We start from the raw sequence: 27,588 nt of genomic DNA on the forward strand, positions 1-27,588 counted from the left end.
TGCTCCTGGAGAAAGTGGATTCTTGGGATTGTATGTGTACAGGTAACCAGGTTTCTACTCTGCTTTTTAAAAGTATGCATGTGTCCGGTAAAGACTACATAGGAGGCATAATTGTGTTCTTGTATTTAAAATAATTGCATCCAAGTCAGACTAAAATGGAAACCAACACAAAGTAGCCTCTTACATCCTGAATGCACTGGCTTCCAATGGTAAACTGCTGTTTATAAAACAGGTCAGGAAGCAACATAGCAACATCTTCTATCACCACTTGAGTCAAAGTTAGTAAGTAATGCTTCCAACATAAGTTCAAAGGAGAGGAGAAATCTGTTTACTTATCTGCTGCATGCATACGCACATGTACAGTACCTAATGCTTACACAGGTGTTTTCAGATTACCTGTATAACCTGGTTTCTCTGAGTAGCCAGGTCTCTTAAATGTATGTAAACCTTCTGTTTAAAGGTCAAAGGTTTTATTTTCACAGGTTGAAATCACCCAATTGTCTTTGCAAATAAAAGCTAAACCTAAAGAGATTCAGTGAGGAGTGCAAAAGGATTTATACTGGATTTGCACTCATTAAAATGCTATTAAACCCCAACCCTACTGCTCCTCTATGCATCTGGACAGCTGTTTCGTACTTGGTTTCGTCAGCCACTTCAACCTCGGTGGGAGCGGTGATGGGAGCATTGGAGTGTCCGGCTGTGGGATCATCAGTGTTCAGCTCGCCATTTGTTGAGCTCATCACCTGCGAGAGTACAAAAAGGACACCAGACTGCTCACACAGACATTCACTTCAAGCTGCTGACTGCAGGGTGGAGATGAACGTTCACATAGAAATATGTAACCTTGATTCTACTGCCCTCTCAGATAAGGAGAGCAGTATCCTGGAATGCCCCGACTAAAGCAACTTCACATAAAGTTTAAAGAGCAGGTTCAACTTTTTTTCTGTGTTGGTCTTAAAACAAAAGTCAAGGTACCACATGGACACTGAAACAGGCTTTGCTTGCTGCAATCCTCCTTTTCAAACTGCTCATAACAGGTCCTTTTCTAATGTTAGAGATGAGCCCTCAACCTGTGTAAATGTACGTCCCAAAGTTCAATTAAAGCTAAAATTAGGTTTCAGCAGTTTGTTGACACATCAAGTGAAAAGCTTTCACAGTTACAGTATTTTTAGTTGAAAAATTCCCTCTGTGTTGCCATCCTTCCACTGCAGCTCAGCATGGAAACACTGTGGAAACACAAAGAGGGAATTCCATACCAAAAAAGACCAACCTGATCTAACAAACACGAACTGCTGAAATGTCACATTAATTTCAGATAAACTTTGGATTACATTTCGCACATCGAGGACTCCAAAAAATATCCCCCATGTCTTCTTGCATTAAAACAGGAGGAATAACAGCAAAACAAAACCTGTTGTCATGTACAAATGGGCATGTGGATACTGTTTTAGGACACACATTAAAAGGTAAACCTCTCTTTCAAAAGCTGCAGTTCTATAAGCCAACACTAGGTGGCAGATTTGTGCCATATTTACTGCAGAAGCCTCTGGTTTCTAATGATATACAACTGGCCTTTTGAAATAATGATTACATGGAAAACAGCAATAATAATAATAATAATAATAATAATAATAATAATAATAATAATAATAGTTATAATAATTCACAGTTTAGACTGCCCTATTTTTGTTGTATTTTTATTTATTTTTTTTTTACAAATGAGGGAAGTGAAAAACAAAAATCTACTTCGCTGCTTTTGGCTTGTCTTTTAGTTTATGTGATTTTTCTAATGATTTAAGAAACTTTATTTCATGAGGTTTGCATGGTAGCTGCTGTTGTATGTCACCTTTGCATGGGCCTTCCTGTGGGCTGCCTACAGCAGATGAGGCGAATGAAGCAAACTGAACAAGCAAAGCACTGACACACAGGGATTTCAAACAATGATGCTGACACACACAAGAGAGAGTCCAGACAGAGCACCTGACAGGCAGGCAAGTGTGGGGTCAGTGTGAGAGGGGGGGGAGGTCAGACACATACAGAACTATGTGGCTTCATGCATTAGCCACAAGAGCAGCAGCAGTAGCAGCAGCAGTACCTGAACAGAGCCCCCCAGCCGCTCAGCTGTGAGGTGCGACCCCAGAGTCTCCTTATTGGTCACTGGAGTGGGCTGAGACTCACTTCCTTTGGGCTCAGGCGACTTGACGCAAAGAGCAAAAAGGGTTGAGGCAGGTGGTCGTGAAGTGGTGAGGAGGAGGGGAGGGGAAGGTTGTGGGGTGAAGGGTCGGGGGTGAGGGTGAGGCGATGAGGTGGGAGTGGGGTTAGGGTAGAGGTTCGGTGGGAGGAGGGACAAGGAGGAGGGGAGTGAATGAAAAAAAGGAACAAAAACAAAAAAATTATAGAAGACATCTTCCAAGCAGAAGCAGGCTTGTTAAGACAAACTATGTTAATAGAGGAGTAGAGGGAAGCAAAAATTTATGCGAAGCACAGATCAACACACTAATAAAGTCATGCAGGAGTAAAAGAAAACAGCCTTGATCACCTCAACTAGCACTGCATATTCAATACAACACCGAAAATTATCTCTTATCAGATAGCAGCATTACTTCAACTAGAGGCTCAATTTTGTTTTATAAACATTGTGCTTTCATTTAGACCTAAAAATGTATTTAATCCTCTTCCCACCAACAAACACTACACAGACAAATAGCACATTCTCTTTTGATGCAGCTGACTGTTTCAACCAGGATGTTGCAGCTTTTTACAGTCATGAGAAACGAGCACTGAACTGGAGGTGGGGCTTTGTGAGCTTCAAAAAGGTGGCAAGTTGCTGCCAAGCCAATCACGTCAAATGGAGAGCAGTAAAAAGAGGTTAGAGTCCACTGCAATAACTCAATCATAAAATCTAATGGACTCTATGTCTGGCTTTACGGGAAACAATGAGTCAGACTCATCAAATAAAACAACATGATTGGTACCATGCTTTGAGTCTATCAGACGGATTTCAGAATCATTGTCTACTTAAACTCTTGAATTATTACCCCTCAGATAAACCAACAAAGAAGACAAGGCTCGGATAGCATGCCAGTAAAAGGAATAAAATAAAAAAAAAATTAAGTCAACACTTTGTCACAAACTAAGCATATAGCTTGTCATTACTGGTATGAACAATGCAATTTGCATTTTCAACTCATGCATGCAATGACTGGAGCTTAGAGTGGCAAGGTGTGAGGAATAAATTGAAGCCAAAAAAGGTGCTTTGTTTCACAGCTGGAGAACCTGCGTCATGCATGTCAGTTCATTTACTGGTGAAGCATCAATTTTGTACAAATCTTATTGTCTGACAGAGACTTTGAAGAGAGATGATGTCACTGCCGAGCTGTCAGACTGTAGACAGGTGGGGGAATGAAGGAGAAGTGGAACTGAGCGGCAGCCATTTTTTTTTTCCAGGAAGTTGATTACTCTTGGACACAACAGTGTCAACAATAGTCTGGCACAGGAACTTGAATGACAGGGTTGGCTGGCTGGCTGGTCGGTCAGTTGGTTGGTAGACTGGTGGGTGGGTGTGGTGTGTGTTGTGTTTTAATGCTGATGACCTCACCTGGTTTTTGGTCTGCTGTTGTGCTTTGTCTCTGCTGCTGGGCTGCAGGGGCGTGTCACTGGGGATAGGGCCTATCGGTGTGGGCTGCAGGTAACACAACAAAACAGTTTAAGAATGAAGACAATTTAAAAGGAGCTTACTATGCGCAGTTTCCAGTTCATACTTGTATTTTGGGTTTCTACTAGAACATGTTTACATGCTTTAATGTCCAAAAAACACTTCATTTTCCTCATGCTGTTTGTGCTGGAACATCTGCATTCACCCTCTGTCTAAGATGCTCATTTTACTGCCTGTCTCCTTAAGTCCCCCTCCCAAAAAAACCCAGTCTGCTCTGATTGGTCAGTGTTTCCAGGTCTTCTCCATCTCTTCGTCTCTACACCATCATTGCAGCTGGGGAATGACCGTAACGGAGTATAGTGGCTCTTTCTACCATGAAAAATCACCAATAAAAAGCTTCTCCAGTAGGAAAATGATCCGGAATTGTGGAAATATTAACATCATCAACCAAGATAAGGATTTCCTGACGTTAGCACGTTGCTACATGTAGCAGGGTACTTGCAGCCGAGGAATGACTGTATATAGCGGCACTTTCTAAAGCTTCAAAACACAACCAAATGTTCCAGCAGGAATATGATCTAAAACTGAACAGAAATTAACAACACTGCTAAACAAGTTTACAAGTTTTCCTGACGATAGCATGCAGCTACATGTAGCAGTGTAGGCTACATAATGAAAACACCTGCAGTAGTGTGCCTGGAGTAGATGACCAAATAACAAATCTGTCACAAGCTGACTTGAGCTCGTCTTGAAAGTTGAAGGAAAATAGTGGAAGCAGAATATTTAGAATGGTGTGAACCCTGAGGTTTTTGCTCACAGGGATTACTTTAACATATGTTAACGTCATTATTTGAAACTTTGGCCACATTTGATATGAACATCCAACATTGACACATTATAGAAATATATATATATATATATATATATATATATATATATATATATATATATATATATATAAGATTTCATTTAAAGGAAATGAAGAGGAAAACTACAGTGTTGAATTCAGCACCCATAATGTGAGCAATTTCACATAAAAGGTTTTGCAAAAAGAAGCGGTTATGATCTAGTGACAAATTATTACAGTGAGAGCAATTGAGCAACTGCAGCCGTGAGACTCGATGGTCCAATCAAATGATTTCAGAGGGAAAAGAGGGGGAGGATGAGTGGTTTCGTTAAGAGGCACTCACAAGTGATTTGCCGACCCAGTCATATTCATAGTCAAAGACATAGCCGTTCCTGTCGAACAGATCAGTGAAGAGCTTCCTCAAGTAGTCATAATCAGGCTTCTCAAAGAAGTCCAGCCTCCTCACATAGCGCAGGTAGGTGGCCATCTCTTCTGTAGCAAAAGAGAATATGTTAAATTAAAAATCTGATTGAACGAAGAAGAAATTAAATAAGATGGAAAACAAAAGGAAACTGGTTGGTTATACTGACCAGGGAAGCTTTCACAAAGCACTTCAATGGGTGTCGCTCGCTTGGTGTCTCCAATTTTCTGATACCTCTCCTTCAAAGTGTCCGCCTAGAAGGGAGATGGGAAAAATACATATGACACTCAAATTTTGGGCAAGCACATAACTGCAGGCAGTGTAAATGAATGGGTGTAATATTCAAATGTGATATATATTGGGCGCTTGAGTTGCAAACAGATGTAAATCCTCTGGTTAGTCATTCTGAATTCTTGAGTCATAACACAGATACGTACAGCACTGAGGGCTGGTGAAAGTTGTCTGCCATGGCACTAGACTTTCATGCAGTCACCAGTACAATCTTAGACCACTTTTGCCGCAAGCTGTGACAGTGACTCAAAAAGAGATCTGAGGCACTACGATGTTTAAAGTCGACTGTACACAACTGTCACAACAGTAAAAATGTTATTCATATCAGCAGGCCGTGGGGTCAGTTCATGTCCATCATGTCACCTGAATGTTTTTCCACCCACCCCAGGAGGATTCTTGTATTTGACAGGGAGTATTATTTTGTGGAAAGTCTCCTTAGGGTCACATGGTGGATCATTCTTGCCCGCTATGATATTATGGTATGCCTCGGCATCACAGTGTCATGTTTTAGACATTAAAAGACCCACTTCATACCAGTTGAATGCATTCAAAATGGTCGCACTTCACCCACTGGCCTGGACATTTTCAACTATGCATGAGATGTTCTCACACTGAGTCTATTATTGTCGACAGCGAAACGGGATTCATCAGACCAGAAAAACTTTGTCCACTCATCAGCAGTCTAGTGGTGATGATAACTCTTAACCTCTCACACAAAAATGACTCTGCAGGATTGTATACCATTACACTCCATCTGGTCACTTTACTCCTCATTGTATTCTGATGCTAACTGTCATGTTGTGTGTAGGTGAGAACTTGTTTTGGCCCGAGCCGCCCGTCAACCCCCACATTCATACATCCTTCACATTCATCCACCACAAGCTTCCTCCCACATAGCAAATGTTCAGATGAGGTGTCGTGTCTTCTAGTCTTTTCTATGTACACCTTTGATTTTGACGCCCGCAAACAGCCCAGCAACTCTGTGCAACTATAACCTGCCCTCCAGGCACCTGTCGTCATGCCTGTGTTTCTTAGTGCTTATAGCTCTTTCTCAGTAAACTGTTCAAATGCAATGCAAGTGTGGAGGTGGATTTATCTAGTTGCATGTGGAGCAGCACGTATGCAAATGCAAGGAAGAGCCCACATCTACAGGGGCAGAGTCCTTATTTTTCTAGTCACTGACTGTTTTTTTTATTTGATGGCAAATTACTTTTCAAAAAGGAAGACAAAATTGCCTATTGCTTAGGATGTCAGATAATCAGGAGTTCTCTTTACTGTCGATTTGTAATGAACCCAAGTTTTGAAGAGTTTAAAGGAGTGGTCTGTGGGTTTGTGGTGATTGGGGGGAGAAGTTATACTCTTTCCTGCCACCAGCTGTTGTAACACAAGAAGTAGGAACTCTTCAGTAGGAAATTTTGTGTCATGATCTTTCATGAACAAACAAGTGAGATCAAGTATTTGTTATATGCTGCAGATACATGGATTTGATGATATACCGCAGCTTGTTAGCAAGTGGTTATGGTGTAAGTGGGACAACACTGACAATTCACCTTACATCAAGTGATTAACCAAAGATGTTGCCTCCACCCTGCCATATCTTTCACCTTATAGTTGTGTATCATCACATCAATCACAGTTATTTCTCTGTTATTTACCTGTTTCTTTTGTTGACAATAACGGTATGTTTGTTGAAACATGATGTACAGTAGCTGCCCCAAAGGGACAGGTAAGAGCCGCTTCTCAGTGGACAGCTAAGACGCAGAGACTGCGGGGATTAGCAGCGTGCAGATCAGAATATTTTCACATCTAACTAGGTGAATTGAGGGCTTTTTTTCCCCTGACCAAAACCAGAATTGGTGTTTGTTGGACCAGTAGACTAAAAAATGACTAATGAGACTAAAGCCCTATTCGGACGGGATTAGTTTTGCATAGGGACGAGGGGTAAAGTAATAATTACCAGAGATTTTAGTCCCGTCCAAATGTGCCATGTCAGTAATCATTACCGCACGATGTCAGTAAAGATTACCGCGACTTTTACCTTCTGTAAAAGGGTCCAGGACAATTACCTCAGGTAATACTAATCCCGTGCGAATAGACCAGCAGTAAACATGTGTCAGGGCTGTCAAAAAAAAAATCGAAGTTAGAAATATATTCAAATATATTTATTTTTTTATAAGTTCGAACCTTAATTTGATAATTCGAATATCATTAATAATTAATTAATACTATCAATAATGTTGTATATCACGGCAAATCCCGTTCGGGCGGAGATGGCTCGCGCACGAGCCAGGCCAGAGAGGGACGCAGCGGGAGGGAAAGGCGCCGACGATGGAGTCCGCTGCACCAACACCACCCACTGTGCTGTCCGCGATGTGTGACCTGTTCGGGGAGACATACAGGGAGAGTATTGTACCTGCTGCCTCCCTGCCTACCCTTTTTGAAGAGATGAAATGTTACCAGAATGAGACACCACTACGAGCCGACCAGGATCCACTCTTGTGGTGGAAAACTACGCACTGAAGTATCCAAACATTGCTCAGATAGCGAGACAGAAGTTGATCATACCTGGCACTATAGTGAGGTCAGAACGGGTGTTTTCATCCGAATGTCACGTTCATATTGTGTCAGCAATAAGCATCTTATTTTTTGTGTGTTTTTTTGTAAAAATAAATAAATAATAATAATAATAATAATAATAAATTCTAATATTATTCGAACTCTACTACATTAATTCGAAAATATTCGAACTCAATTTCATGGTGCTTTTGACAGTCCTATCATACGCTCATGATGGCAGGAGGGCACGGCAGTGCGTGAATGGATTTACCCCTCCCACTTGTGGTAGTTTTACTGATATTTCTTATCCCATGCGAATCGGCCATTAATATTACTGACGTCCTGTGGTAAAGTGACATTACCCCACGTGCCCATGTAAAACTAATCCCATCCGAATAGTGCTTAAGACAGTTTTGGTGAGTTTTATTTTGTTTCTGCGGAGTTTGAATGAAGTGTGTTTTACAATGAGTTAAGAAGGCAATTAAGCTAACGTCAGTCTTAGTTTGGTGGAAGAGAGAAACTTACATCCAATACCGACCTCAAAAACTAGTGAGTGGGACACACTTTACAGTCCCACTTTGTGTGTTGTCACCATAACAACTAACAACAATTGCCGTTTTCTTTTGCACAAGTCAAACTGACCATGCCCAACAGTTGACATATGTCCTTGCTATTTATTCTACTTCTATGGGTTTAAGAAACGGTACAGATACATCAGAGGAGCAACCTTGAAATGTCACCAGCATGAAAAGATGATGTTGTAAACACCAGGTGCTCTGTCCCAGAGGTCATGTATGAAAAAAGACACTGTACTGAGGAGTGCAGCAGGAAGAGGTACATCGTTATGCTGAGCATTACCAGGATTACAAGAGTCTGATGTGAATCAGTGTGTGCCAACATTTGATAATGTCAAACAGTATGCTACTGTACCTTTAGGCCCTGCCAGGGGAGACTACCTCGGAGGAAGTACATGAACATGTGACCCAGCGCTTCCAAATCATCCCTTCTGCTTTGCTCTAGAAAAGACAGAACAAGATGAAAATTATGTTACCAGTGAGAAAGAAATTCATTTTATAACAAACTGGCAAGGTTACCAGGCAAGTAAGCAGTAGGAACTATAGCATAATTATTCAGGAGCTCAAATTAACCCACATACAGTATAAAAGGCTATAATTTAGTCTGGGAGGGGGGCAATCCTGTGCTATAGAGAGCCAACAGTCTGCTGGTTCTTTCACACTGATTAGCACTCTGACAAGTAGAGGGGAAGAACTAATCAGTGAAATGAACTCCTGAGGTGATTGGTTGGACTTGAAACACACAGACTGTTGACTCTCCATTGCACATGGCTTGTCACCACTGCCAGAGGAAAGAGGAGGAAATGCTTCAAAATACCCAAGAAATGAATCAGATAAATCTTACTGAAGACAGAAGAAATTAAGAAAAGTCTTGAAATGACTGTTTGTAAAATCAGGTCAAAAAGGCATTTGTTTTTAATGTTGTGTAAATACTTGTGATGCATCTGTACACAATACAGTTAGGACATCTTCATTAAACTGGATGTAAATGTGAGCAAAACTTATCTATGCAAATTTAAAGGGATTACTAAACTAGACTTTCTTACCCTTTCCCAAGTGTGTGTTGATGCTCATGTAGCGTGCCGTCCCAGTCAGACTCTTGTGCTCCCGGTAAGGGATGTGTTTTTTGGTCTCGGGGTCTATGTACTCTTTGGCCAGACCAAAGTCAATGATGTGGATGGTGTGCTGCCTCTTGCTTCCGGGCCGCCCAACCAGGAAGTTTTCTGGCTTCACGTCTCTGTATATCAGACTCTTGGTGTGGACATACTCCATCCGTGTTATCTAGATGAGCAATAAACAGATCAAAATTAGTCAATGGAAATTTAAAATCAAATCAATTATCTAGACACACACCCATTGAGCAAACATCACAGCTTTATTACATTATTACTTTCAGCTTAAGTGTTAAGATTTATGATGACTGCCAATTTCAAATATTTATTCCAAACTACAGTAGTGTCAAAAATGCTTTGCGTACACTAGTTAGCATTCCCTCCATTATATGTATGTATTGAAGGCAATGTTGCACCATGTTTTCTGTAAAGCTTGATGTCACAAAAGCTAGCTCATTTAAATACATGCTTGCTGTGCTCCTCCTTGAGGCCTTACCAGCTGTATGGCTATCATGAGGACTGTCTTGAGGGAGAAGGTGCGGTCACAGAGGTCAAACAGGTCCTCTAGGCTGGGCCCAAGCAGCTCCAGCACCATGGCGTTGTATTTCCCGCAAGGACCAAAGTAGTACACCTGAGGGATTCCCTCTGTGGAGACACACACACATAAAAGTTACTGGACTTCTGTAATAATAACTCTCTTTAATGGGTACTTTTATTCTTCTCACCTGAAAATGAGTTTTGTTTTCGGTGTGAACAGCACATGTGGAAAAAAGCACCAGAAACCACTCAACCACAAGGTCAGAGATAAAGACGCAGGGATTTACAAGCTTCAAATGGTCTGATATTTGTAATTTATCTTCATTTGAAGAACTAAATTGAGTAAATAACACTGCAATGTTGTACCTAATGAGCACTGACGTGGCAACATGAATAAGCTGCTGAGGTCATCAGAATATTGTGACATATCAATGTTGTCAGTGCACTGTTTCTCATTTTTTTTCGTTTCCCAAGCTCCTGTCTCATCTGAGTCAAATGAACCAAAACCAATACAAAAAAAAGATGTCACTGGCACTACATAAAGGGTTTAAAACTTCCCATTTTTAAAGTACTGCCACATAGCACAATACTAGTGTAATGTGAAGTGAGAAGACAGTGCCATGAAAGGTGCTTCATATGCTGAACTGAATCATCAACCTGGTCTGTTGATAAGAAAGTGTGGGAGGAGACTCTTCACTGACACTACAGCAGCGATGACAAACTGAACTTTAGTTGGCTTCCCACAACAGGTTTGTCAGAGGAGGGCATGGCTTACATTTCTTTCCCTCCTCCAAAGGATTAAAAGGAAAGGTGTCTAAAAGAAACACCAGTGACGGTGAGCGGCACACTGTCAACAACTGCAAATAGCCTTTGCTACTAGAAACCACCACGCCCTTTATGTGGTAATGTGTATGACTTCTAAAGAATGTGGACGGATCAAAATGGTGAGATGTACCATGTGTATGGATATCAGCGGTTTGACGGTGTTAAAACTGGGTGTGGCGAAACACTACAGTCTGTCCTTCTGATGGAACAATAAGGCACATAAGAGAAAGAGAAACTGTATTTCTAATTTTGTCAAAACTAATACATAAAACTAATACATAAATCTGACAATCACCAACCAGTTCACAATTTCTTGATATTTTGGTGCCACATTTGGTACTAAAAAAACAAGCAGTCTCACAGGGGCATAAAGCTGCTGTTTGCCAAAGTCTGCCTGATACAGACTTAACCGCTTTGTCACAACAAAATGAACTGCTGAGGCCCTTAAGACACCAGCATCGTATTTCACAAACACTCTTGAATGACGTGCAACAGCTCACTGGAAAAAAGATTCTACGTATACACAAAACCAGACTCATGGTTTTCACTCACTGGCATTTCTTTTGGTCAGCCCTCTTGCACTGAAATTTCAGAGGAACTTCATGACTCTCACAGACATTTTTGCCCAACACAATCATAACCACCAGTCTCCATGTTCACAATATTCACTGTCAGGTTAGTCCTTGTAGAGTGGGCTCTGTCACATTCGGTACGTTTAGATGACATTAGAGAAAATCGATGTATTGTTTTAGTACAACTAAAACCAGACTTTAAAAATACATGCAAGTCCGAGTGAAATCATACTAAATTGAATATCTCAAAGTCGGTCTAACACACCCAGATAATGCAATCAGGAGTCGAATTACTTCTGCACATATACAGTATCATACCCAAACTGGCCGAGGCTCTAAGCGCATACTCCAAAGTGTCCACTCCAGGCTTTGACCCATAAGTCGAAAGCATTAAATGCATAACAGAAGAAGAAACCGGTAACAACATGGCAAAGTCTTTACCCAGAACCATGCATTTTTGGACGGAAGAAATGTACAGAGCTGTCCACTGTGGTACCAGTTTGCCGCTAGCTAACCATAGCTAACTCTGTAGATTGTATAGTCTGTGACGTAATAGGTCAACCAGAAAAAGGTCCAATATTAACAAGGGGGGCATGCAGCCATCGATGGTAGCGGAATCGGACATACTTCAGTCAATAAACTGATTCCCCTCCCGTGCTTGTACACTGGGACAAGAACAGTCATCCAACTGAATGGGCTAGTCGAGCTATAACCGTAGCTTGACTTAACGGTGCATGTAAACACAACACCTAGTATCTCCGTGCCAGCCATCTCCCTGAAAGCTCACTAACTCTGACATACCACATCAGTACTGCCACAACAGCAGACAGAGCAGCACTATGACAGTGACACGGTCAGATAAAGAGAGTCAATGAGATCAAGGTACAGATTAAAATGGGAAAGAGACTGAGAGAATGGGCAAGCGCATTTGTACTGTACTTAAAATGAATAAATGTGTAATAGAGATAAATGAGAGCTCAGAATGGGAAGTATTCAGTTTGGACTGTGTGCCAGCTGCTAGCCAGGGGGACACAGAGTTTACAGTTGGATTTACCTGATTTACCCCCAGACATCAGACCAACAGGGCAACAAGACACACTGTGCATACACAGATGCAGACACACACACACACACACAAACTCTCATGCACGCACGTATGCACGTAAGCAGACATACGTAAACAAACACACCTGTCTGCCCTTTAGTCTTCAGGATTTTCCTGGTAATGAAGCCCATGACAGATGAGGCAGTGACAAGAGATCACTGGGAGGGCTGACTCATCAAAGCTTGGCCCAAATCTAGAGGGCATTCAAAGCACAGTCATCACAAGAGGAAAAGCACACAGTGTATTATTATCTTCGGCTGGTGGATGCGAGCAGAGATTTGTGCTTTACAGCAGCTGTAAGCACCAATCTAGAAATGGCTGGTGGAAGCAGTCCACGGCACATTTTTAGGGTGACTTCTGTCTAAACTTTAGAATATACTGTGATCTCACTTGTCAGCAATAGCTGTGCAAAATAGGATACGTGAGATGATTTGTGATGTGATGGTTGACACTAACTCAACTGTAACAACCAAACAAAACAGTGAAATTACTCTCCAGTGCAACACATTTTCTCTCACAGAAAACAGTGAGCACTTCAAAAGCAACAAAATGATGAAGCATGACTGCCAATAATCATTTTGATAGGGAAAGAAATTGTTCTCTGTAAAAGCTAAAGGCCAAACAAACAATTTTAGTGGCTGGCTTCTCTGAATGATTCACAATACGCAAACTGAATCCCTCCTGTGAAGGTAAATGTCTGTAATTCTATTATATAAAGTCATATCAAAAAATACACCCAACTGTGTTCAGTATTATTGAGTACGCTCTGGCTTTCATTGCAAGCCAATGTCAGCGGTGCTCTGACCCCCGCTGTCTTGACAATTTGAGACAATCCAACCTATTGTATCTGCAGGCAGGCCTTCTCAGGCGACACAGTGAGAGGGGAGGCTGCATCATGGCAGCTGAAGACAATGTTGCCCTACAATGAAATGTCAGAGTTAAGGGCCAAAGAGGAGAGGGCTGGAGAAGAGAAGAGGGGGAGGACAGGGAATGCGTATTAAAGATTTAGATTATGGAGTCGAGTGCACTGAGAGAAGAGGAGAAGAAGAAGTGACTTCCATTAGGCCCAGTGCTTTGGAGATGTTCTCACAAGCCTGAAATGTGATCAGCACTTGGGCTTGCACAGACTGAGCCTGAAGCTACAAATGCAACATAGCCTATGAGCACAACAATCCCATAAAACACCATAGGGCCGACTGCCTGGTGGGGAAAATTATATGACAACGTAACTGTTTTTATCAAGTTAATAAAGAGTCCTACAAGATATTTTGCAGCTTATACACTTCAGTAGCTCCATGAGATATCACTCAAGCAATGATTTTGCTTACTTTAAACTAGGACAGTTTTTCTCTAAGTTAACATAGTACTTTCTTCAAGTTATTTTCAGGTTGACTGGTCTGTTTCTCTTTAAGATTAGTCATGAGAAAATTGTCACTTTCTGAAGCAGTGCTAGGGATTATATAATGTTCCACAGACTATTGGACATACATATACATAGATGCTGAAATGATGCCTTACTTACATAAACATTTATTCAAGCCACCATTAAAAAATAGATTACCGTGGAACAATAATAATGTCACAGTAAAACAAATCCATTATCTTGTCACTGTGGAATGTGACACCTTATACTGTGCTATTTTTACAAATCATGACAAAGTACTTAATTATTAAAACTAGTAAATTCATTATGATATAATTATATGAATTGCCTCTTGACATTTTTTTCTGTTATTGTTGCTATGGTGCATCCATCTCCATGCTGTAGCTTCTGATGAGTTATTAAAATAATCTTATCAATTCAAACTAGGACAATCTTGCATCAGTAGTCAACACATAAACTGATTTTCATCTGTAAAACTATCCACATGGCATGCATAAGAATCCATGATGTGCATAAAATAATATCATTAACATGGACCCTGTGTCAGCGACACGGCATATCGTGCCCTCGAAAGCCTTGATGGGGTTTATGAATATTCACAGGGATGCTGATAATCATCACTGAATAATATTCAAGAGGAAATTACATACTTATATGTCACATCAATGACAGTAACCTCCACACAATCATGTATACATGACTGCTTGAGCTACATCGGCCTGTGAAATATAATTAAATGACAGATGGACCATAAAAACAGGACACCATTTCTGCAGCCTCTCCCCTGACAACAGTGGCAAAGTGACTGAAGAGGAAGCCACATACTCTTTGGCAGACTGGTACAAGACTACTACTATTACCAGCACATTTTAACTGCTATATGACAATTAGTAGTAATGCTATTACTATAAGAGCAACTGAAATACCAGGTCAGTTTTTAAGAAATTCTGTGAACTAGGAGGCAGGACTCCCAACTGTTGTGATCTGTTCAGGACACAGGAGAATTAACACTGTGCAGATAAGCTCCTCCTGGGCATTAAGCGCTGAGTCGTCCATGCTGTGACATATTTGAGGCTCTTGGGTTGTGCAGGATGAACAGGGTCACATGTCCTCATTTAGCAAAGTTGACAACATAAGTAGATTTAATCTATAGCCTTGACTCCTCCCATGCAAGACAGTCAAGTGAGCCTTTCTGTCATATCATCACAGAGTAGCCAGTCATCATCTTGAGACAAGACCTCTCTGCTTAATTGTGTGGCAATACTCAATTTCAAGATGATAGAAGAGCTACTGAAAGTGTCTTTAAATCAGGCAATTTATAATCTTAACACAGGATAAATATATAGGAATCAGTATTTAGCTGAACCCTAGTCAGATGATTTTTTGATACCATTTGCATGCCTTACTTTGTCGCATTAATATTCTGACTCCTGTTCAAAGTATCATAATAGTGAAAGGCTAAAACATTCATCATTAATTGTGTCCTTGATTTCCACACTCATTGTCTGCCAGTCAGACTTTAGCTATGCTATGCAACACGTCACACCACCTGTTGTATTGGAACATTTTCATATTATGTTAAAAAGCAACAAGATCTCACTAGCTGTTTCAGCCAAAATAAATGGGCCTAATATCTCTTCATTTTAAAACATAAAAATACCAGTTAGTCTGTACAGGTCAGGTCAATAGAGTATATACATTTCTATAAAAAAAAAATTCATAGCAGTATCATAGGGATTTCTTTCTTTTTGAAAATACATCATGGTCCTAGTCTAGGCTCTGCTCCTGAACATGTTGTTTTACCATGTGCCATCTGCCTTCCCATTTCAGTGAAATTAGAAAGTGAGGTGAGTCATGTCTATCTGGTACATAATGTTGACTTGCAATGTACATCTGTAAAAGGTGTACAGCAGCAATCACAACTGAAATTATGTAAATAATAATGTTTAGTATGCATCTGAAAACACTTTAATGGCATCACATCAGCAGGTTCTGTTTTCCTACCTGTGAATATATCCTGTCTCTGGTTGTGTATAAGGGACATTTCTACATGTTGCACAACCCCAGACCTCAGTTAATAAGAGTCAGGCTGAAGGCCAGCAGTGGTCTCACTGGCAGGAGGGATGTACAGGAAGTGTTTAATGCTCCAGAGGAAACAACTAAAGGCAGAGAGAGGCAAGCCTGGACTGGAGGAATCCTCTGCTATAATCAGTGGAAATGGCACAGGAGGTGACAATTACACTTCCTGTTGAGTTTATATACGTGTGGGCATGCATTGTGTAAAATGTGCTCACAGATCAGAATGACCGATTAAAACAAGAACAGCCATAAAGGAAAAAAAAAATAGGCCACACCCTGTCAGCAATGCACGTTACAGAGTTTCCCTGCAATCTGCAGGCAGCACACAGTCAATCAGGGAGGCAGAGGATACTGTGGCTAGGGAAGCTATCCAAGCAGACACACCATAATGGCCCGACTGCTTGTAGAGGGCCATCTATAAATAGTCAAGGACTGCCCTAATGCCCCACCTCCTTATCAACAGTGAGGGCTTTTGCTCTGGCACAAGGAGCCAAGAAGCTGGCACGTGTCACTAAATTAGACCACAACACACACACACACACACACACACACACACACACTTATCAGACAAGGGAGGATCACTGCAATGAGAAGATTGGCTCACTTGCAATAGTCACAGAAAGACAAATGTACTTAAATATAAAAGCATACCCACATAATTGTATAAGATATGTCTATACTGTCACTCTTGCAGCTACCCAGGTACCCAGACAAAACTTGCTAAAAGCTCCATAAATGTGCTTATACTGACTTTAAAGGCTCCACCAGTCTTTCCAGCAGAGAAACACAGAGTCCTACAGTAGCTTCTCATGGTTGGTTGGCTCTGGCTACCAGCTCCACATTGCTGTCCACGCTACATTGAGTAGTGGTCAGTCAGTGTCTCCCATGTCCCAGGACCCTCCGTGTCACACACTACGTAGCAACGAGGCCACATCTGCTACAGTCTTTGCTCCCTCACTTCTCTTTGGTGTTTTTAAAATGCTGGGAGGGAGAGTTGTGGCAGAATTTAAGGGTGTAGTTACCCTTTAACAGACTAAGTTAGCCTACTTTACATTATAAAATAAAATGTCAGTTGGGACTTGGTACCTGCATTTACTCAGTTATAAAGGACTTGGTCTGGGAGAAGAGACAAAAAAAAACACTGATGAGACACACAGGTGTGGGTGGCTGCAGAGTGGAAGACTGCACGGACCTCTTGTCTGCACCTCTCCCTCTTGCCAGCTCGACTAAGTAGTGGTGACATGTTTGCATATGGCGTCTGAATTAAAGACTGAGCATGAGTGTTGTGAGCCGGCCAAATCAACACATGCATCCACACAAACTTACACAAACATGACAGGTGAACCTTCCCAAACAACAGACAGCCTGGCAGTGCTGTGGGAGAAAATAAAAAATAATCAAGTCCCGGTCCTTCCCAACCATCTGACGTTGCCTTCTCTCTCACACTCTGCAACTAACTGACCAGCCAAACCAGATCAAAGAGCTGCTGCCCTGGAGCCACAGCAATGCATCATAGCACATTAACATGTTCTGGGCAGTGCTGTAGGAGAGGAAAGAATCTGGGTACTGTGGAGGTGGGATTATAAAAGAGGAAGCAGGATTTCATAGCATCCATTGGTTCCCACAGATGTAGAAAAATAAACTAAACACACACTGTGAAGTTTAGCCTCAAGTAGACTGGAAGCTGCTGGAGTTGTGTTTGTGTGTCTGTTTCCCTGTTTCATGTCCACATCTAAAACTGCATCCTTTCCCCTTCATTTTTGCCTTCCATCATCAACACTACGCTGGTAATTTTCTCATGAAAAAAAAAAAAGTTCTTTCTCCTGAATAGATGCTGTAAATCTGAAAACAGAGGTCTCACGCTACAGGGGAAAACTAAGCTTTTCCAAAATAAACACAATCTGAGCTAACTGGATGACTACAGAGGACAGTAAATCATATTTGTATGAATACAAAAACCTGATGAGCAAAAAGCTATACAAATCAACTGAAGACCTGCCACTTAGAGGTTAAATTAAATATTTACTCAAGTCACATTTTCCACAGTAACAGCCAGAATAGTAAAATATGAGCACATTTGTTGCATTATAGTATATAATCTTTGATGTAAACAAATAGTCTCCCATAAGCTAAATACCAGTGGCATGGTATTAAAACAGATTTACCAACAAAAAAAAAAAAATCCACTCAGCTGAGTAAAATCAACATATTTCGCCAACTCCATATCAGTGTCAACATTTTCAGGGATTAAATCTTTGTCCTCCTCTTTCTCTCCCATTTGTTGACGTGTTCTCAGAAAAGGCATCCATTTCCAGTGTGCCATTATTCCCGATTACAAACTCTGATACTCTCACAAGTGAACCTTTCACACTCATAATACTGAACTAGAGACTACTGCTGCAGATTTAACTCAATAAAAACCACATTAAAATCACTGTGATGACAGTTACATTGCCTAGGGGTTTCACAGAATAGCTGACTAGTCAACAATCAAAACCACTAGTCAACGCTGTCGACTAATCCTTCATCTGTGGTTTTAGCATGGTTCAGTAATAAAGCAGTGGCAATGGATCTACAGCAGATATGCAGCTGGGGGGTGCTGTGGATAGACGTTATACTGTGAAACTTGGCCTTGAGGAGCTGCAGCATTTATTAACGCACAAACTGAACTCTGGTGTAAAATTGACTTGATATCTTAAACTCTCCTCTGCTCTGATCACTCTCTTACCCGCTTACACCGCATTTGCTGTCAATCTCTCTTTCACTGTACCACACACTCCTTACGCACACACACACACACATACACAGTAAACATACTGGCTTATTTGTTTAAACAATCATTTTCAACGTTACGGCATGTTAAATAAACAGAATTTAAGGTATTAAAAAGGACAAGACTCCCGGTATCCCTTCAAGAAAGCAGTCGCATTGTCACTGTAGTCAAACAGTATCTTCAGTTCATACAAGGTTTAGGCCAATCAGGATGCTGCTCAGCTGTGAACAGCCTCTCGAAGCCAATCAAAGACTGCTATTTCACCTATCCCTAGGTGGGTGCTGCTTTCATTAGTTAACCCTTTAGTGATTGTATTTAAGATGTTTTTTAATAAGAACTGACCATTGTTACAAGGTGAAAACAATGACATCTCTTGTGCGATTAATCAACTAGTCTAAGGATGTCAACGGTTAACCAACTCGAGTGCACTGCAGAGCGGCCAAGGAACCAGTTTTGGGAATAGTGGATGAGTACTAAAATGCAGTAGCCATGAATGCCCTAATATTGCCTTCTTTAATATCTCAAACACAACAGCAACCTGTAAACACGAAACAGCAAGTCATTTTCACTGCCCAGCCCAATCTAGCAGGAAAAGGCCCATTCATATTTAACTCATTATTACAGTGCTGTCTAACAGACTGCCTTGTCTCTTACCTGAATTTCCCAACTGTTTGTAAAATCTATACTCCAAATGGAGCTGTGGTGCCCTGGACTTTATAGGTTCCTGAAAGAGAAGAGAAAAAAAAGAAACAAAGGAGAGTTAAATATGACATAGCTAACACAGCAGTTATATTCGTGACCTTAAATGACATGTTGGTTGTTTGGCTCAGTTAACCCTACAGGGGAAAGTATCTATATGGGGAAAACATAGCATTGTGTATTTAAAAAAAGAGTTTGTGAGAGACAACTTTGCATGCACATCGACATGATCACCTCAGCCTGCAATTAACTTAAATACAATGTTGTCCTTATATCAACGCCTAATATAACTTAAATTAAGTCTCAGGTCAGACTTGTGGGATGTGAGAGGATAAAGAGCATTTCCAGCTGGTGAACAGCAGGCTTTTGTGATGACAAGGCTGATAATCAACCCACTGGGACATATTGTTCATTATATCGCTAGCTCCAGCTTTACAACCTAAAATGTAATCTGATTAACCCCACTCTTATGATGACAAGGGCATTATAGACAAACGTGAGGAGGATAGAACAAACACACACCCAACTTAATTCCTTTCCTTAATCTTCAATAGCTGTGTCACAGTCTGTGCTAAAGCCCTTGGCCACAATAGCAGTACGCAGTCCCCTTTTCACATACTGACAACCAATACTGGCTTTACCTGGGTCGAAAGATGAACTGTATGCTGTTTGTTAAGTGATAGAATAAGCTCTGATATGCCAAGCAATATGAAACAGCCATAAATAAGATGGTTGGTGGCATTTACTGTGGGGCAATTAGTTCTTAAAGACAGAAAATAAACATGGAGAGTGAAGCTTGCTCTTTGTGTTTTAACCTTAATGCTCTACATACACATTTACAAAAATGCCAAAACTTTTATTTAGCCTAGCAGCTTCTCAAGAAGTGTCTGAAGTGAGATTTTATCTAAAAAAAATGTTTTCCATGTGCATCTAATTCTAAAGCACTTCTATTTTAAATTATATAAACTAAAAGCTGAAAGCTGTTAAGCTCCCACATTCACTCCATTAGGCCTTTATTAAATCAGGAGCATTTTCTCTTCTTGTGCCCTACTAGCACGTAGGAGTACACACCAAGTATGAGCCCTGTTCAGCACAATAAGGGACTTTCCATCATTTTGTGATGGCCATTCTCAGTCCTATGGGATGTGTTCTCTGGTTTCACTTTAAGGTTCAATCAAAAGATCGTTTTGTGGACTGCTTGTTTATTAATTGTACTATTGGTGGAAAAAAATTAAAGGGTTTCCTCAGATACTTATCAATATGTTTCAATTTCAATTTTATTTATAAAGCCCAATACCACAAATCACCATTTGCCTCACAGGGCTTTACAGCATACGACATCCCTCTGTCCTTAGGACCCTCACAGCGGATAAGGAAAAACTCCCCAAAACAAAAACCCTTTAACGGAGGAATATTGTTGTTGAGATTTCCATTCCAACACATCTCTGTTTTAAGTAGGTGGGTCTGTGTCAGTCAAAAACATGATTGGCTAACGGGAATAACCAGTTTTGTATGAGCGCTTGTCCTTTGAGGGAGGGAGCTGCATTTGCAGGCAGGGAACATGCAAAGGACAGATGTGATTAAACCCTGAATTAAACATCTAAGATTTTCACTGCAGGGAGCCTTGACAATATGGCTTCATCCAAAATGTATCCTTGTGACCAACAATAGCTTTACTGCCCCAAACTAAATGCATCTTTAGTGTCCCAACATACTTTATCTATTATTCTCAGTTTATTTGCAATAATATGTTAATCTACTATTATTCTACTATCTTAACACTTCACAATATATATATTTTAATGTCAATGCAGTGGTAAGCATTTACTGAGAATTCACTATCAGTGAGGCTTAATTACATTATCAAAAGCAAAAAAAATTCAGTACTTTTTAGTCAAGCAGTCACTTTAAGACACTTTGATAAAAGGGAAACAATAAATGATAAAAGCCAGTACATCATGCAACAAAGCAATGTAGGGTTAGATGTTCTGTACAATAACAAACATCTGGCAAACACTGCAGGAACTATGCAGTTTACCAGCTTGGTTTTGGTTTGCAAGCACAAAGAAAAAGGAGCCAAACACAGATGACGAGGTTAGCTAAGGAGGTGTATGAGCTTATAATAATTTGACCAAAAACCTCAAACATGAAATAAAGATGACTGATGTTTTTCAACACTTGAAGAAAGAACAGACGCCTTCTCCTGTTCCCATATGATGCCAACATGAAAAATACGGAGAACTTCAAAACATCCCATACAAAAACTGTGGATAATCTCAGAGACTACATATTTCACCATCCTGCTCCAAAATGATGCCAACAAGAAAAAGTGCTGGAGAAGTAAGCAGCCACTGTGCATACCGGGGGCTAGAAATTGAGAGTGGAAGACAGGAGGCATGAATACAGAGGAGTGAAGGCCTGTGGGAGGAAACACGTGACTAGTCTGGGAGGCGGAGCGGGGAACTGCTGTAGCGTCATCCACCTCCCACATGAACATGGACAACGAGCACGTCTCGCACAAGTCAGGCCATGCCAGCGAGGAGAGGGAAAGAAAATATAAAATATATAAATAATGAATCAAAACAGATGGCACCAAACCACAGGACCCTTTAAAACAGCTTACAATAGGAAACAGAGGCTTATGGCAGCTTTACGTACTTAAGAGTCATCTCTATTCCCAGCAGATGGGCTAAGCTATGGCTGTGTAAATGACCAGGGCCAAGCTGCAAATGTCTGATGTAACATCTCTGCATATGACGAGGATTTTTCACAGCTCCTGTCCATATCAAATAATCTTTGATCTGCTCCCTGTGTCGACATGCACCCCGGACACGGCAGGGCTGCACACACAGATAAACAAAAAGGGCATGTGTTAGGGGTATTTTTCCCCAAGCATAAATCCAAAAATTAAAGTCAGCTACATCCATTACCTCATCACCCTATTATCATAGAAACCTCTGCTGCCTTCTACATTGTGCAATGCATCATTTGCAGGGCAAAACAAAAGACAAAAGCTGTTTTCTGATGATTCAACAGTTCAGATTTAACTTCATCTTGTTGTAATACTTACCTGGACAGTAAATTTTGGTTACCCTGTGCAGTGTTGCGCAGAGGGTAGCTTTTACCAAGTGTGCTGGCCTGTGTCCAGGGCAGCTGGCCCACAGGGCAGAAGGGCCCTCTCCTGTCTGACCTGCTGCTGCAGTAACCTCTCCACCTCAGCTGTTACGCGCTGCAGCCGTGTGCCTTTCTGTATATCTGGGTTAAGTGTATCTGTATCTACCTTATGCGATTTAGGGAATCAAATTAACCTTGATCAGGTAAGTGCATTGACACTAGCCACTAGGTCTGAGGTCTGAGACAGATAATTGATACAGAAATATCTCCTGTTGTACTCTTTTGTGACTGCCACAAAACTGTGACATATTCTCTTGCAATCATGCAGTCTAGGTGTCGCCTTAGTTTTTACCTATGGGACTGTTCTACCAGTTAATTTAGTATGTGATAAAAAGGCTCAGACTATCTTCCATTCTATTACATCTCAGCTGTCTATACTATTATGCTAAACTGAAGTTTGGACAACCTCAGTACTGCAACTAATCAGTCATTTAGATAAAATCTCCATCACAAGATCCAAGAGCTGCCTGATAAATAACTTGCAGGACTTAGCCTAGAGAAGTTGTTGTAAAGTTGTTGAAAAGTTGTCCAGAACTGTAGTTTTCAGCATTTTTATCCCATACTCATATTTGCATGTAAACAGATTACCTCACATGCAACAATGTAGGACCACAATAACCAATCACATACCACTATTTCTACAGCCAGCATCATTGCCTAGCCTCTCAGTTAAATTATGACAACCATTGCAGAGATGATGGACGTGATGGGCATATTAATAGTGGTAACTGACTTACACTAGCCGCTGCTGAAAGCTGAGAGCTTACAGATTTGCCGATATCAGAGCTACCAGCATACTGGCCTAGCGGGATCAACTCCTGTAATTGCAACAGCCCGGGAATGGGTGTGAGATGAAATGTTACATGCCATTTCAAGGATCCCTCTTAGAGTAAAACACTTGAAGCTTGTACAAATATATGATTATGTCATGACGGATTAGGTGGTGGTTTCTGTATTTTAACCTGTGGTAGCCTCTGCAGACTTGTGTGGATGGAACAAGCTATCAGCGCCACACACAAAGTCCTCTTCCTGGGATTAACCAACTCTGCATATGATGTCATCTGGGCTAAATCTGATCTCTGCTCCAACACAGCTGAGAAAGATCAGAATTGACCTCAGTGACTGAACGGAGTAATGCCAAATGAAAGAGGGGAAAACAAAAACTATAACTGATAGATGTGATCAGAAAAAACATTAAAGGGTAGCAAACAATGGACATGCAACAAAGTTTTATAGCCCTTTGCCCCATCTACAATTTTATGTCTAATATATTCCCACATTAACATTTACACTAATTCAGTCAATCACTGTGATCATAATCATTAAGCTTGTAACTTACACGGATTTATTTTGCTGCTGTCTGAACTGAATGTTTATGTAAACAATTAAAATAAAAATACACTGGTTCCAGCTTTACAAATAAAAATATTTGCTGTTTTTTCCTTATCTTCTACAGTAATTGGAATAACCTTGTTTGTTAAACTGCTGGTTGGATAAACAAGCAATTTAAATTACTCATCTTGTTCTGATATTTTATAGACCAAAAAAAAGAATGAACTGATCAAGAAAAAAATTGCAGAAGACATATCAATAACACAAATAATTTAGGAGTTTCATCCCTGAAGCCATCTATTTGATAAACCGCTGCATTTTATTATTACTATTGGTAATATACCCATAAGCCAATATTCTAAAATTATTGATTTCACACATTTAGTTGTGAGGTCTTATTAGACATATGATGCTGTGTTGTAGTGAAATAGAAAAAGAGACCGCCCTTTGACCGCACGAACAATATCCCTCATTTTAAAACAGCATGGTACAGTAAAACAGACAGCTGCAATGATGTAATGTAACACATAAATAAACATCTGATCTCTGTTGTTTATTGTCTGTAAAGCCAGTCTGACATTCACCGTGTGCATATGTATGCCTATGTGTGCCATGTCCAGGGGAACAGACCCAGCATTATGCATAAGGCCCAGAATAGACCCTGACCTTTGCCTGACACCCAGTAAACCATTTCACAATATGCAACTGGCAATGTGACTCCCCTCATCTTAGACTGAGCAACTCAAATGTCAACATGGTGCATCTCTACTCAGCAGCCTTCATGGGGGTATTAATGATGATGCTTACTGCTAACTGCAAGGCTAAAACAAATGGAGAGGATTGAAGTGTGTGTGTGTGTGTGTGTGTGTGTGTGTGTGTGTGTTTCTCTATTCAAGTGGTCTTTATGATCAGAGGTGTCTATGGTTGGGAGGTGGTGTTAAGGAGCGAGTGGTGTCGGAGAGCAACAGCTGGCCGGTGTCCAGCACTTCTCCTGTTTCAGCTCAGATTTAACACACCCAGATGGAGCCATCAGCTGCCTCCCAGAACCCAGAGCGATAATCGGACACTGCTTGAAATCAGCCAGAATTAGACATCAATTGTAATATTTTTTGTTGATGACTGGATTGAGGTAACTGTGACTTCTGACCTAAGTTCACTTCATGTGAAGATTCAGAATTTGTCATGATTTAAACCAGATGATACATTTTTATTGTGCTGAAATTCTTCTACTTTGAAGGGGCCATGGGAGAGGTGTGGTGCAGATAAATGAATGGAGGTATAACATAGGGACAATTAATGGTGTATCATGTTATGTTACTGTCAACACTTAAGAGGGCTTCCATAGCAGTTCAAGTACAATGTATGGTATCATTAGCAAGCCTTAGGTGGACCTGAGAGAGCTGCCACGTACTTCTCAAAATTATTGTGAATTTTTTTTTTTAAAAAACTGCATTTCTTCACATTGTTTTTGATGTAAATTGACTTTTATAATGGAAATAGATATTGACTTAGGAGACTGGAAAAGCCATTGTCAATTTAACATATCAGCATTCAGTACTCCCCCGCATTTGTTTCCATGTCAACATTACAAATGAAAGCTATAGCAGCCTTCTTTAATGAGCCAGTGAAATCAACAGGTTTCAAACATGCTGTTAAAATTGGGCTGGCGAGGGAAAACACAGCACACAATGTTGCCAGTGATCTACACGGTCATGGGAAGTTCCACTCACATGAACCCGAGAGGCAAGTCTTCTTTGTCATTTGATAGCGGAGCGAGGCATGGTGTAAGTACAATGTATTGTATTGTGCACTTCCTCATTTGTTTAACTTTGAGCCTGTACCCAATATAAATGCTTTCTATTGGGTCCTGACATAGCCAAGGGTAATAACACAGTGCAGTCATTTAAAAGCAGGACAGAGTGTTATTTTTGTTGTTTGGGATCTCTACTCCAGTATAAAGTCCGTACAGCAAACATTATTGATTGTGTTTGAAATTAAACAGTGACCAAGGTTGGAGTGTAATGTTAAAGCATTAAAAAGGAGATGAAACACTGTTATTACAATTACAATTATTGTGGTTCATTTGATTTTTAGGCAAGATATGACACTCTAATCAAATTTGATATCCACATAGATATACTGAAATACTAGCTTGTATTTCATGTTTTCACCAGCAGGGCACAGCCATCTTTCAACAAGCTAGCTGGTGACGTCATAAGCATAATTAGTCCCCCTTTGTCTGCTTGTTTGCCAGTAGGAGCCATTGAGCTAGGCTTGGTCAACTTAGTGCTACAAAACATGTTTTGTCCTTCAGTGGCTGTTTTCTTATCTGGCAATATGTTTTTCACAGCCAGAGTTAGAGATATTTTCAGTAGAGTAGTGCACAAATGTACAGGGAGTAACTTCTCGGCTGTGGTGCCTGACTGGTGGGACAAACGTTGCATCGCATGTGTCCCGGTGCAGACATAGGATGCAGGTCCACCTTACTTGCTGTTTTGACAGAAGAATTGAAGTTTGGGATTACCTCTATGGATATATAAAAGTGGGAGAGGAGCCATTACGAAAGTGTCAAAGAGTAAACAGAGTAAAACTTTTAGTTTATGATCTAAGAGAAAGCTAGCATCATCAGTCAGCCTAAGTTGGTTTGTGAATATGACTGCTGGGTTAGGCTAACTACATTAGCTGCAAAAAAATGTTGACACTGAATGTGTCTTGTCTCATCTAAAATCCACAGTCATATTGCTCAGTGTTTCATTCCCACTCTAGGGGTGTTAATATACAAATTTGAAGAGCACTGGATGACTTGTCGGCCTTTAAGAAAAAAAAAAAAAAAAGGAAACAGGCTATATTCAGGCCTGAGAGATAATCATCAGGGAAGATACCAAATGTCTGCTGATACCTCCTGATCACAGACATTAATTGCATTTTCAACCGAATTTTAATTGGTCCAAAATATGTTGCTCCCCAAAAATCAGGGTACTGTGCGCAATAAGGGCTACAGTTCCTACTGTTCATCTGATGTAGATGTAACACCTTCAGATAAAAGCTGAATTTCAGTATAATAATAGGGCTTGTTCACAGCACAAATGTTGACGTGTCGTAGCAGGAGAAGAAAGGGTGTAATTAATAACACAGACGGTGACTTTGTACCTTTTAAGTGTGTCAGCCAGCATGCAAAATGGTAGGGCCACAGAACAAGTAAATGTACAGTATGGCAAACCCTTATTAACATTATCAATTATACCTGTAGTTTTCCTCATAATGACATGTCAAAATGTCTGCTATGAAAATGGACTGTTTTTGATTTCAAATCTAATATGCCAAATTACAAAGTTAACACAACAAAAACAACATGTCACTGTCCTGTTCCTCATGGTCTGCAGTACACATCCTGTCAAATCCAGGCCGTGCAGCAGCATATTTTAATTTCTTACATGGCATAAAGCTGCTGTAATTCTAACCTCAAAACTTGGCATTTTGTCTTGCAAAGCAAACTCAAAAATAGACCTGAGGTCAATTTGGCTTTCAGCTCTTTGCAAATTACCATCATCTGATTCTGGTTTGGTTATTTTGGCTCTAGTTTACCACTTCAATTATGATGCTAAGAAAGTTAAGACAGGACAGGGCAGTGTAAATTCAAGGCAGTCACAT

The 27,588-nt window shown here is 40.5% G+C and overlaps 1 protein-coding gene across 5 annotated transcripts in view; it reads right to left on the reverse strand.

Annotated features, from left to right (window-relative positions):
• The window catches only part of csnk1g2b (casein kinase 1, gamma 2b), a 42,258-nt gene that overhangs the window by 4,791 nt on the left and 9,879 nt on the right, over positions 1-27,588 (reverse strand). For 2 of the 5 annotated variants that reach the window (XM_033621475.2, XM_033621476.2), the window contains exons 3-11: positions 19,387-19,456; positions 9,954-10,102; positions 9,392-9,626; positions 8,701-8,786; positions 5,093-5,177; positions 4,846-4,994; positions 3,599-3,682; positions 2,096-2,197; positions 637-743 (exon numbers count right to left, since the gene is read on the reverse strand). In XM_033621475.2, the coding sequence (XP_033477366.1) occupies positions 637-743; positions 2,096-2,197; positions 3,599-3,682; positions 4,846-4,994; positions 5,093-5,177; positions 8,701-8,786; positions 9,392-9,626; positions 9,954-10,102; positions 19,387-19,456 (1,067 nt within the window). The remainder of the gene's footprint in view (positions 1-636; positions 744-2,095; positions 2,198-3,598; positions 3,683-4,845; positions 4,995-5,092; positions 5,178-8,700; positions 8,787-9,391; positions 9,627-9,953; positions 10,103-19,386; positions 19,457-27,588) is intronic. The other 3 variants (XM_033621477.2, XM_033621479.2, XM_033621478.2) reach the window with 3 other exon arrangements.

Source organism: Epinephelus lanceolatus, chromosome 6 (genome assembly GCF_041903045.1).
Source record: "Epinephelus lanceolatus isolate andai-2023 chromosome 6, ASM4190304v1, whole genome shotgun sequence".
NCBI lineage: Eukaryota > Metazoa > Chordata > Actinopteri > Perciformes > Serranidae > Epinephelus > Epinephelus lanceolatus.